The 12,345-nt window shown below is 44.4% G+C and overlaps 1 protein-coding gene across 2 annotated transcripts in view; it reads right to left on the bottom strand.

The window, feature by feature from the left end:
• Window positions 1-12,345, bottom strand: part of LOC121002330 (sodium-dependent neutral amino acid transporter B(0)AT2-like) — a 54,500-nt gene that overhangs the window by 28,219 nt on the left and 13,936 nt on the right. For both annotated transcript variants that reach the window (XM_040433758.1, XM_040433747.1), the window contains exon 2: window positions 3,304-3,536. In XM_040433758.1, coding sequence (XP_040289692.1) covers window positions 3,304-3,490 — 187 coding nt within the window. In that variant the 5' untranslated portion in view covers window positions 3,491-3,536. The remainder of the gene's footprint in view (window positions 1-3,303; window positions 3,537-12,345) is intronic.

Here is a 12,345-nt window from a genome sequence, read left to right as displayed (position 1 = left end):
AACGGATACAGAAGACATACGGATGCATTCAGTATGCATTTCGGGTTTTTTGCGGAACTATTGACTTGAATGGAGACACGGAACATGATTTGCGGGCAATAATAGGACATGTTCTATCTTTGAACAGAACGGAAATACGGAAACGGAATGCATACGGAGTACCTTCCGTTGTTTTTGCAGAACCATTGAAGTAAATGGTTCCGCATACGGACCGCAAACGGAACACAAAAAAAAGGAATGGAAACAGAAAAAAATACGGTCGTGTTCAAGAGGCCTAATAGGACATGTTCTATTTTTTTGCGGAACGGAAATACGGACATACAAAAACGGAATGCACACGGAGTAACTTCAGTTTTTTTTGCGGACCCATTGGAGTGAATGGTTCTGCATACGGTCCGCAAAAAAACCAGGACGGACATGGAAAGAAAATATGTTTGTGTGCATGAGCCCTAAGTCATCAATATCAGATTGACGCCATGGATGGCTGCAGCACTCTCTTCAATGGGAGCAGAGCTGCAGTAGTTAGCTGTGTCCACTACACAGTGAAGTTCTAGCGCCAGATCTACTGCAGAACAGCTGATCGGCAGGGGTAATAGGAGCTGGACGCCACCCGATCGGATATTGATGACCTAAGCAAAGGATATGACATCAATATAAAAATCCCAGAGTTTAAAGGGCATTTCCAGCAGTGATGGCCAGTTCGCAGTGTTCGCCAACGAACACATGCGGGCTGCCATCTTGACTCACAAGTCCGGTGATGCACAGGTAAGCCCTTACCTGTGCCGCGAGCCGGTCTGAAATCAAATGCGGTCACCAGGAGCAGGCAGTTCCGAGAACAGCAGCCGGGGGCCTTCATCGGGCTGTTCTCGGAACTGCCTGCTCCCGGTGACCGCATTTGTTTCAGCCCGGCTCCCTAAGGACTTACCTGTGCATCACCGGACTTGTGAGTCAAGATGGGAGCCTGCATGTGTTCGCTGGCGAACACTGCGAACTGGCCATCACTGATTTCCAGTAATGCACTCCTACTTCTCTAATCAAAAGTTTTTTTTTTATTATACAATTTTATTCAGCTTTTTCCAGTTTTAACCACGTGCGCCATTAGGGTACTTTCACACTAGCGTTAGTCTTTTCCAGCATAGAGTTCCGTCCTAGGGGCTCAATACCGGAAAAGAACTGATCAGTTTTATCCTAATGCATTCTGAATGGAGAGCAATCCGTTCAGGATGTCTTCAGTTCAGTCTTTTTGACTGTTCAGGACGGAGATAATACCGCAGCATGCTGCGGTTTTTTCTCCGTCCAGAATTCCGGAACACTTGCCTGAATGCCAGATCCGGCATTTTTTTCCATAGGAATGTATTAGTGCCGGATCGGCATTCAAAATACCGCAATGCCGGATTCGTCCTTCCGGTCTGCGCAGACCGGAAAAAAAAAATAAAATAAATAAATGCCGGCTCAGTTTTTCCGGATGACACCGGAAAGACGGATCCGGCATTTCAATGCATTTGTAAGATGGATCAGGATCCTGATCAGTCTTACCAATGCCATCAGTTGGCATACGTTTTGACGGATCCGGCAGGCAGTTCCGGCGACGGAACTGCTTGCCGGATAACTCTGCCGCAAGTGTGAAAGTAGCCTAACACAGTTACATTTATCTGTCACATAGCTATGTGTTACATCAGGCTTACCCTCAACATAATACTTATCTCTGTCTGTGCCTGCCCCTAAACAATATTTTGTATACCATTACCAGTGTTTGTACTGTATGATGCCAACCTTGGTGAATTTAGCCATGCCTTACCAAATTTGACTCTCATCAAATCTCAATTAAATCTCAATTTCAGAGCACCAATTACTTCTCTGGCTATTATTTTCTCAACCTGAGTGGCCAGAAGTTTAAGGCCTTCATTCACACGACAGTATTTCTGTCCACATTCTTTGCGGATTGGAAGCGGCCCATAAATCTCAATGTAAACAGCACACCGGGTGATGCCCGCATCCGAATTTCTGTTCCGCAAAAAAGATAGAACATGTCCCATTCTTGTCCGTTTTGCAGATACGAATAGGCATTGTTACAATGGAAACACAAAAAACAAAACAAAAACAGATGTCATCTGTATTATTTGTTGACTGCAAAATACATACGGTTGTGCGAATGGACCCTAAAAGTGATGGCAGACGACACAGCCAGGATTGTGAGCTGCCATGCTGTATTTATTGCTTCTACTATATGACCCTGGTCATCCAAGACAACGTCCTATATAGTTGTGTCTGTCCCCATATGAGGGACTAAAACAAATCCTAACTACTAAGGACCACTATGTACATCTATGCATCTACCAGGGGGTATCTGTGGATTACCGGGTAGCTTAAATGGCCACAGTGATAGATGAGGTATAATGGTGTTCAGTTCAGAGATGTCACGGGATGCAAACTATTCACACAATGAGGGCGCATTCAGAAGACCGTAGTGTTTTGCGGATCCGCAAAACACGGATACCGGCCTTGAGCGTTCCGCAATTTGCTGACCGCACATTGCAGCCACCATAATAGAACATGCCTATTCCTTTTGCGGACAAGAATAGGACACGCTCTATCTTTTCTACGGAGCCGCAGAACGGAACCACTGATGCGGACAGCACACAGGGAGCTGTTCGCATCTTTTGCGGCCCCATAGAAATGAAGGAGTCCGCACCCGTTCCGCAAAATTGCAGAACGGATGCGGACTCATTCATACTATACGGCTGTCTGAATAAGCCCTGACATTCATATTCATACTGTACGGCTGTCTGGATGAGCCCTGACATTGAAAGCCACATATTAGGACATGTATTTTTTCTTCAGACCTCAGCATGTCCTATTCCTTGAGTTTTTCCCAATATAAACTTGAAAAGATGGCTTCCCTGGATTCAGATTCATAAAGTGCAATTAGAATTGTGTAAGTGAACTGTAATAAACCTGGAAGTGAATGCTACACGTGGCACACTCCTTCATATTTACTCATCCAGGCGAAGAGCGCAGCACATGGCACTGGAAATTCATTTTTTAGAGGGGAGATCAGATACTGCAAGTCAATAAAAGGAGTGTACACCTAGAAATAAGCCATATCCACACGTCTACTATTTAGCAGATCAGACTTCTTCCCCAGTGAAATAAACATGAACATTCGGCTAAGCCAAGCATGTTTGTAGGAAAGGTAGGCATCAATCCAAAAAAACAAAACAACAACACTTATCTTCCTCGTGTATGGACGATTAAACATAAAACTTTCTGCTCAGTTTACTATGATTTTACAAACAACCTCACCTCCTCCATTCTGGTGACACAGGTAAGGAAACCGCCAGACATTTCCAAGACCGACAGAGAAGCCAACCTGGGCAAGGATATACTGCACTTTACTGCCCCAAGTGGGGCGGGAGGTGGGTTCAGGCAGCAGATCACGGTTGGACTCCCCTGCGACGCTGCCCTCTAATTCACTAAGGGATTTTTCCATTGGGTGATGTCACTACAGCGTTTGCTAATGTCCGTCGTCTTAAAACCTGCAAAAAAATGGAAGAAAATCACAGTCATTCAGAGGTATCTACTGCAGGGGTTACATGCCATAAAGTTACGGGTTGTATGGAAAGACGGCAAGCTATGTCCTGTAAGGACCCATCCCATCTTCAGCACTTTTAGAGACTGACTAAGCCTCTTAGGCTACTTTCACACCTGCGTTCAGTGCGGATCCATCTGGTATTTGCACAGACTGATCCGCACCGATAATGCAAACGTTTGTATCCGTTCAGAACGGATCAGTTTGCATTATTCATTCAAAAAAAAGTCTAAGTCAAAACGGATCCGTCCTGACTTACATTGAAAGTCAATGGGGGACAGATCCGTTTTCAAATGCACCATAGTGTGTCAATGAAAACGGATCCGTCCCCATTGACTTACATTGTGTGTCAGGACGGATCTGTTTGGCTCAGTTTTGTCAGACGGACACCAAACGCTGCAGAGCGTCCGCCTCCAGAGCGGAACGGAGCCAAACTGATGCATTCTAAACTGATCCTTATCCATTCAGAATGCATTGGGGCTGAACTGATCCGTTTTGGACCGCTTGTGAGAGCCCTGAAACGGATTTCACAAGCGGACCCAGAAACGCCAGTGTGAAAGTAGCCTTATCTAAATCGCCCCATTTGATAAACCAACTGTTGTCCTGTTGCATTATGTGATTTATTCCAGTCATACAAGAAGCAAAATGACAGATTCTTCTTTTGCACTGAGCCACTCCTGATCAGAAAGTGAATGGAGCGGAGACACAGTACCTACAGTGAGGAACAGAAGTATTTGAACACCTTACATTTTTGCAAGTTCTCTCACTTAGAAATCATGGAGGGGTCTGAAATTCACATTGTAGGTGTATTCCCACTCAGAGACAGAAATGAAAAAAAATATATATAATTCAGGAAATCACATTGTATGATTTTTAAAGAATTTATTTGTCTTGCACTGCTGAACATAAAGTATTTGAACACCTGAGAAACAGCATTCTGGCTCTCAAATACCTGTTACTGTGCCTTTAAAAAGTTCACCTCTACTCCACTCATTAATCTAACTTAGTAGCACCTGTCTGAGCTCTTTAAAGACACTGGTCCATCCCACAGTCAGTCAGACGCCAACTACTACCATGGGCAAGACCAAAGAGCTGTCAAAAGACACCAGAGACAAAATTATGGACCTCCACAAGGCTGGAAAGGGCTACGGGGCAATTGCCAAGCAGCTTGGTGAAAATAGATCAACTGTTGGAGCAATTGTTAGAAAATGGAAAAGGCTAAAGACGACTGTCAGTCTCCCTCGGACTGGGGCTCCATACAAGATCTCACCTCATGGGGTATCACTGATGATAAGAAAGGTTAGGAATCAGCCCAGAACTACAAGGGAGGAACTGGTCAATGACATGAAGAGAGCTGGGACCACAGTTTTAAAGGTTACTGTCGGTAGAACACTACGCTGTCATGGTTTCAAATCATGCACTGCACGGAAGGTTCCCCTGCTCAAGTCATCACATGTCCAGGCCCATCTGAAGTTTGCCAATGACCAGCTGGATGATCCAGAGGAGGCATGGGAGAAAGTCATGTGGTCAGATGAGACCAAAGTAGAACTTTTTGGTCTAAACTTCACTCGTCGTGTTTGGAGGAAAAAGAATGATGAGTTGCATCCCAAGAACACCATCCCTACTGTGAAGCATGGGGGTGGTAACATCATACTTTGGGGGTGCTTTTCTGTGAAGAGGACAGGACGACTGCACTGTATTAAGGAGAGGATGAATGGGGCCATTTACTATGACATTTTGAGCAACAACCTCCTTCCCTCAGTCAGAGCATTGAAGATGGGTCGTGGCTGGGTCTTCCAACATGACAACGACCCGAAGCACACAGCCAGGATAACCAAGGAGTGGCTCCGTCAGAAGCATATCAAGGTTCTGGAGTGGCCTAGCCAGTCTCCAGACCTAAATCCAATAGAACATCTTTGGAGGGAGCTGAAACTCTGTGTTGCTCAGCGACAGCCCCAAAACCTGACAGATCTAGAGGAGATCTGTGTGGAGGAGTGGGCCAAAATCTCTGTTGCAGTGTGTGCAAACCTGGTCAAGAACTACAGGAAACGTTTGACCTCTGTAATTGCAAACAAAGGCTTCTGTACCAAATACACTGATATTCTCAGGTGTTCAAATACGTATGTTCAGCGGTGCAAGACAAATAAATTCCTTTAAAAATCATACAATGTGATTTCCGGAATTTTTTTTTTCTGTCTCTCAGAGTGTAAATGCACCTACAATGTGAATTTCAGACCCCTCCATGATTTCTAAGTGGGAGAACTTGCAAAATCGCAGGGTGTTCAAATACTTCTGTTCCTCACTGCTGCAGTCACTCTACCTTCCATCTTTTATCGACTTCTTCTCAACATACATTTGGTAGAGTTGCAAGAAGCAGAGAACACATAGGAGAGAGTATGTCTGCAGGAGCAGACTACACTGGGTGTGCTTGTTGTCTGTTACCATGGAGACACCCAGGCCTACATCAGAGATGCAGAAACCAAACCATTAATTTAGCTAATTATGTAAAAAAAAAAAAATTATAATATGAAAAAAGAGAAAAGTACGAGAGTAAAACTGCACCCATTATTGCCCACCAGCTGCAAAACATTTCTGGCATTTCAAAAGGTGTGTGTCATAATTTACTAAATTAACGTGTGTGCCAATCTGGAATCTACATACCCGCCTCACTTCCTATTGGCCGTGGTTCCTGAGATCACAGCGCACGACAATATGGCAGCATGTTCAATTATTGATGAATATTATGCAGCAGTAACATGAGCACTGGAGCAGCAACATCATGATGTGGCTTAGAATAAAAAATAAATAAAAAAAAAAACAGGGAAGAGAAATGTTCTTGCTCAAGGCAAACAGAAGGATATTGGCCAAGTTTCCGATTGGCTTGTTCCTTGCAGCCACGCTTAGACTACTACGTTTTTAACCCCTTAGTGACCAAGCCTGTTTGGCGAACCTTTCACCACTCCTGACATTCCTGTTTTTATAGCTTCATGCATTCCCCATGTAATAACAATTCTGGAGCATCTACTCTTATGTCTGTATGTTGCACCATTCCTTTATTATTTCTACTAGAAGTTATGAATGATATGCTAGCAGTCTGCAGTAAGGGTACAGAGGAAAGGTAACCAGTTGGGGGGGGGTACCTGCACAGACTCACTCTATCCAATCAGTGCTACCATTGTCAGACTGTGCAGGTACATGGAAGCAGAACTAGAGTCCCCGCTATCGGAAAATATTTCCACCTCTGAAGCGGTGTCGGATTCTGCGTTTTCAGAGCATAGAAATTCATATGCCTGCTCTGCACTATATAATTTGTGAGCCATTTAATTTTTTACTAAAAAGCTCAGAAAGAAAAAAAAAAATATTATATATATCCCAACCTAAAAATTTAATGTAAATGTTCGCTAGTAGCAGTGCGTCCACTGACCGACAATTATGGACGGACCCCAACAGATGCTCACTGACCGACTAAGAGATGGACAGTGACAGATGGCCTCTGACCGCCAGTGACAGATGGACACACGGTCCCTAATGAAAGGAGGTAACTGACCGTCCCTAATAGACGCCTAATGTCGGACACCCACTGACCGACTGTAACAGACGCTTAGTGACGGACGCCCACTACCCGCCAGTTACGGACGGACAGTTTATAAATAGATTTTTCATTTTTTCCCCACAGTAAATCGCACAGCCAGGACAGACGTCTGATCTCTCTCTCTCTCCTCACAGAACTGCACTGAGGGGAGAGAGAAGCACAGCCCATGTCCTGGCTGTGTTAGTAAAACTAATAGATAGGTTTATCATGGAGACCACATGATCAGGGACCATTACTATTGGTCCCTGATGGTTATTAAAATGTTTGGGGGCCATATTGCTGGGGGACCCGATCGGGGCATAATTCAAAACTCTCTCTCCTCTCAAGAGGAAGCTGGGGAACCCAATCCTAGAACTGGAGACTTTCTCCCTCTTATGTAAGCTCCGCTGCCGGCATTTTCGGTGATCGCCGTGACACACTGTATCACGGCGATAACGTGATCAGAGACCGCTTGTCACGGCCTCTGGTAGCTGTGGGCACGGAGCTCCAGCGCTTGATTTAAGCGCTAACTTGAGCAGAACTGGCGCTCCAGCCCAAGGCCCCTTAGTGACCGCTGTAAAAACATGTATGGGTAGTCACTAGGGGGTTAATTCAGGTTTTGAGATCCGGCAGAGGATCTCAAAACCTGAATTAAAAGGATCTGCTTCATTTAATACATCCTGACGGCTCCATTTAGGCCAGATCCGGTTGTGTTAAATCAAACCTGAACAAACCTGATTAGGCATGAAAATCATTGGCTACTTTCACACTAGCGTTTCTATTTTCCGCTATTAAGATCCGTCATAGGGTCTCAATACCGGAAAAAACACTTCTGTTTTGTCTCCATTCATTGTCAATGGGGACAAAACGTAAATGAACATTTGGTTGCGTTCCCATACCGGAGAGCAAGCTGCGGTTTTCTTTCCGTTGTGGGATACGGAGCAAAACGGATCAGTCATGACCCACAATGCAAGTCAATGGGAACGGATCAGTTTTCTCTGACACAACAGAAAACTGATCCGTCTCCCATTTACTTTCAATGGAGTTCATGACGGATCTGTCTTGGCAATGTTAAAGATAATACAACCGGATCTGTTTATAACGGATGCAGATGGTTGTATTATCAGTAATGGAAGCGTTTTGCTGAACCCTGCCTGATCCAGCAAAAATGGGCGCCTGATCTGCTTTTTTTCTGTAATGAAAAAAACGGATCCTGCACCATTGACCTACATAAATTTTCATGCCTGATCAGGTTTGTTCAGTTTGGTCTATTTCAATGGAGAAATCTATGGCACACCAGAAGTTCTTTTCAAGTGATGCTTTAATACATAACGTGCAATTTTACATCATTTTGTGTTTCGTTTTATCCGGAATATATATCAATGTAACAGGCCATGAGAATAATCCCAACGTTTCGGTCGGATAACGACCTATATCAAGGGATCTGTGGCCTCAGTTGGAGGAGATTTGCTCCGGATACCCCAAAACACAACTGAACTGCACTGATGCAGCCTGATCAGTTTTGTCCCCACCGTCAATGAACGGGGGAAAAACGGATCCGTTTAATTCAGGTTTTGAGATCCTCTGCCAGATGTGAAAGTAGCCTTATGGGTTTATTACAAATTTTTCTGATAATTTCAGGTGTCATTTGCATAAAATAAAAAAATAAAAAATCGCTATAGACATCAATTCACTGTTAGCAGAATTGTCACCTCTGATTCCCCATTAACACAATTTATTTTTAAATAATACGAAGGAGATAAGCAGTTACCAGCCAATTCAGACACCGCTTATCTCCACAGGCTGCCTATAACTCTGTGGGAGAAGTTTGAGGGAACAATCCCTCAAACTTCCCTCAATCATATCACTACCAATTACTGCAACGAGCGCCGATCGACTCAGCCAAGCATGCATATATATACTTAAAGTGTAACGGTCATATTTTTATTTTATTCGCTAGTTTATTAGAGCTAGGCATGTATACCTGAGTTAGTCTATCAATGATGGTCAAAAGATCTGTAATTACCTTATAATAACAGCTTTCATTAATGTCTCCTGTTCCTTTCCACTGCTCCCTTAAAAGACAGTTGCTATGGCTCATCTGTCTCCGGCTAGGAAGACAGAGGGGCGGTCCTTCACACTGCATGCCTGCATTAGGCTTCAGAGTGAGGAGGCGTGTCTCAGTAATCTAATCTGATTGGCTGGCAGGGAGCTGCTGGCTACAGCAAGTGTGTATGGGAAGTGAGGGAAAGCAGTTTTGGCCTCAGAGAACTGGCAGAGGAGCCATCTTGAGAGGGTCCTCATATTGTAAAATGTTTAAACAGCCGTAACTAAGGGAAAAACTCAAGGAAAACAGTGGTATGTGAAGAAACTAAAGATTGCTTTATGCATAATGCTGCTGCAGCAGTGACATATGCTAAAATTGATTTTTCTGATGAAAACATGACAGTTACCCTTTTAAATATGTAGTAGAGGGGAGAAATGCCACTGCTAGACACCTCAGCCATTGGGGGAAGGCCACCATACACATTAGATAGTGGCTGAACCTGCGGAAATCAGTGGGCCTGGAATATACAAATCTAATGAGTACAGGCTGATTTTGTGACAAATGCCTAGGAGCAATAAATGTGTAAATGACATCAGTGCTCCCTGCGCTCCATTATACATGTTCCCACCCATCCCAAAAACCTCACACCGCTCCTAAGAGTAATTACCGACTTGCACTTACCTGTAGGGACAACTTCTATACAACTACTTTGCATTAGTGACATAAGTCTACTGAATGTGATGTAACTGCTGCATTTTCTATGAGGAGACTGCTCCAAAACCCAATCCACCAAGCAACCTCTGACGTCTGACCCCCTGAGATCCATAGTGAAGACCTTACGTACTTCTGTTATCTTTGGCACTAATAAGGTAATTTCCACACAGGAAAAATCCAAGACATAAGGCTTTGTTCCCATCAGGTTTTTCCTCTGTGCTCAGTGTCTGCTAGCGTACATGCCAAACATGTCCATAGCCTTTCAATGCTAGGTGGAGGCCAAAAGAGTGTTATACGTCCCGGCCTTCCATCATGCATCATGTGAACAGCATCTAAACATGGCACTTATCGGTAACGTGGCACCTGGGCTGCATACATGGCAACACATAGACTGCCTGGCAAGTGGAAGACAGGAGACCCAGATGTATTAAAGGGAGAGATTAGAAAACAGGCTATGCTTTTTTCTCTCCGCATCAATCGTGCCCAATGGGCTGTGATTGGTACTGCAGTATTCACTTGAATGGGGTCGACCTGCGGTTCCAGACATGGCCCACTGGATGAAAGTGGCAGTATCTCAGGGGTAGGGGGAGATCTTTTTTAGTCTCTAAAACGGTGAGTGTGGTGTTATGCCATACGGTCCAATTATGGTCAGTGAAAGAGCAAACAAAAGCAAAGGATGCTGGGGGTTGTAGTTTTACTACAGATGGAGAGCCATAGGTTGCAAACAGTGTTGTAGATTAACAAAATTGAGGGGAATATGAGGGTCAAGGAAACCTGAATAAAAAATAAAAAAATCTCACATCTGGTCTTTGATCTCACATGGTCTATTTCCAACACTGGCTCTGCATGTAGGCAGAGATATCTGTGACCACAAACTGGGAATTTTCAATGATGTCTAACAAGTGTGGGGTTTCCCTCTGGTAGACAGGATTAGCGGACGCAGTATAGAGGCAACAACAAGTTCTTTGGATCAAAAAGTTCAGGTGTTTTATTCACACTTTAGGCAAGTGACAACACAAGCAGTCATAAACAAGCAAAAAGTCACCTTGCGGTGTTGGTGGTAATTCACACCATGCGGCAATTCTGCCTCAAAGAGTCCTTGATCATAGCAGCACCAACCTGTTTTCACGTCAAACAGGTAGCAAGCCTTCATCCAGACACAAGGCTCCCAGATCCCAACACAGAGACCTCGCTTCTGAGCCCAGCTGCCTATTTAAGGACAGCCAGGTGCTGCCAAAACCCGGATCGGCACTTAAAATCCGGTCCTGTATGTGATCTCACCTGGTTGTATATCAGCCCAGCAGCACATGCTGGGAGGAAAATACCTGTTTTCCCAGACCGAACCTCTCACTGTGTCACACAAGATTATTAAGCACCGTGGCAAATCAAGTTATCAGCGTGTAGATATACTTCCTGCTAAAAACACAGGTATCAATGTTAACTGATGGGTGGTGGATTATCAGATATTTTGGATTACTGGATGGCGATAGATAAGTAAAAAAACTTCTTCTCCCTGGCTGTAGCTCGGTCCAATCACAAAGGAAAGCGTCACAGACAGGGAGAAGGTGAGCTTTTTTTTTTTTCTCCCGCTGTGATTGGACCGCTCTAAAGCCAGGGAGAAAGAGACGCCCATTGAGAAACAGGGCCATCTCCTCCTCCCTGTACAGATGATATTCATTAGCATAACAGGCGGGAGAATTCAACAGGGGCACAGCGGGCAAACGAAGCGGCGCCCAGAAAAAAAAATAGTAAGCGCTCTTAGATCCCTGCTCTATGCCCTACTAACCTGCAACTTATTTCATAATGTGTGGGCCCATGAAAGGTCCTCTTTAAAGGGGTTTTTCATGTTAGAGGCTGCAGTTTTCACGGCCTTTTCAAACAGATGTGTGGACCCCCACTGATCTCCTATTGATGATCTATCCTAAGGAAGAATAGACCATCAATATCTAACAACCCCCCCCCCCCCCCCCCTACTCCACAGGGCTTGTCCTTCTTACATAACATGACTATACGCTTGCTTAGATTACACATTTTGAAGGGGGGGGGGGGGGGGTCTTCTATGTGGGTCTCTTAGCTGTGAACATGACCATGATGTAATTTGGCAACTTTTCCCATTTTTTTATACAAAGTTGGCATTTGACCAAGATATTTATCTCACCCAGCATGGGTATATGTAAAATGACACCCCAAAACACATTGCCCAACTTCTCCTGAGTACGGAGATACCACATGTGTGACACTTTTTTGCAGCCTAGGTGGGCAAAGGGGCCCACATTCCAAAGAGCACCTTTCGGATTTCACCGGTCATTTTTTACACATTTTGATTTCAAACTACTTACCACACATTTGGGCCCCTAGAATGCCAGGGCAGTATAACTACCCCACAAGTGACCCCATCTTGGAAAGAAGACACCCCAAGGTATT

Source organism: Bufo bufo, chromosome 1, assembly GCF_905171765.1.
Source record: "Bufo bufo chromosome 1, aBufBuf1.1, whole genome shotgun sequence".
NCBI lineage: Eukaryota > Metazoa > Chordata > Amphibia > Anura > Bufonidae > Bufo > Bufo bufo.
This window is presented reverse-complemented; position numbering and strand designations above follow the sequence as displayed.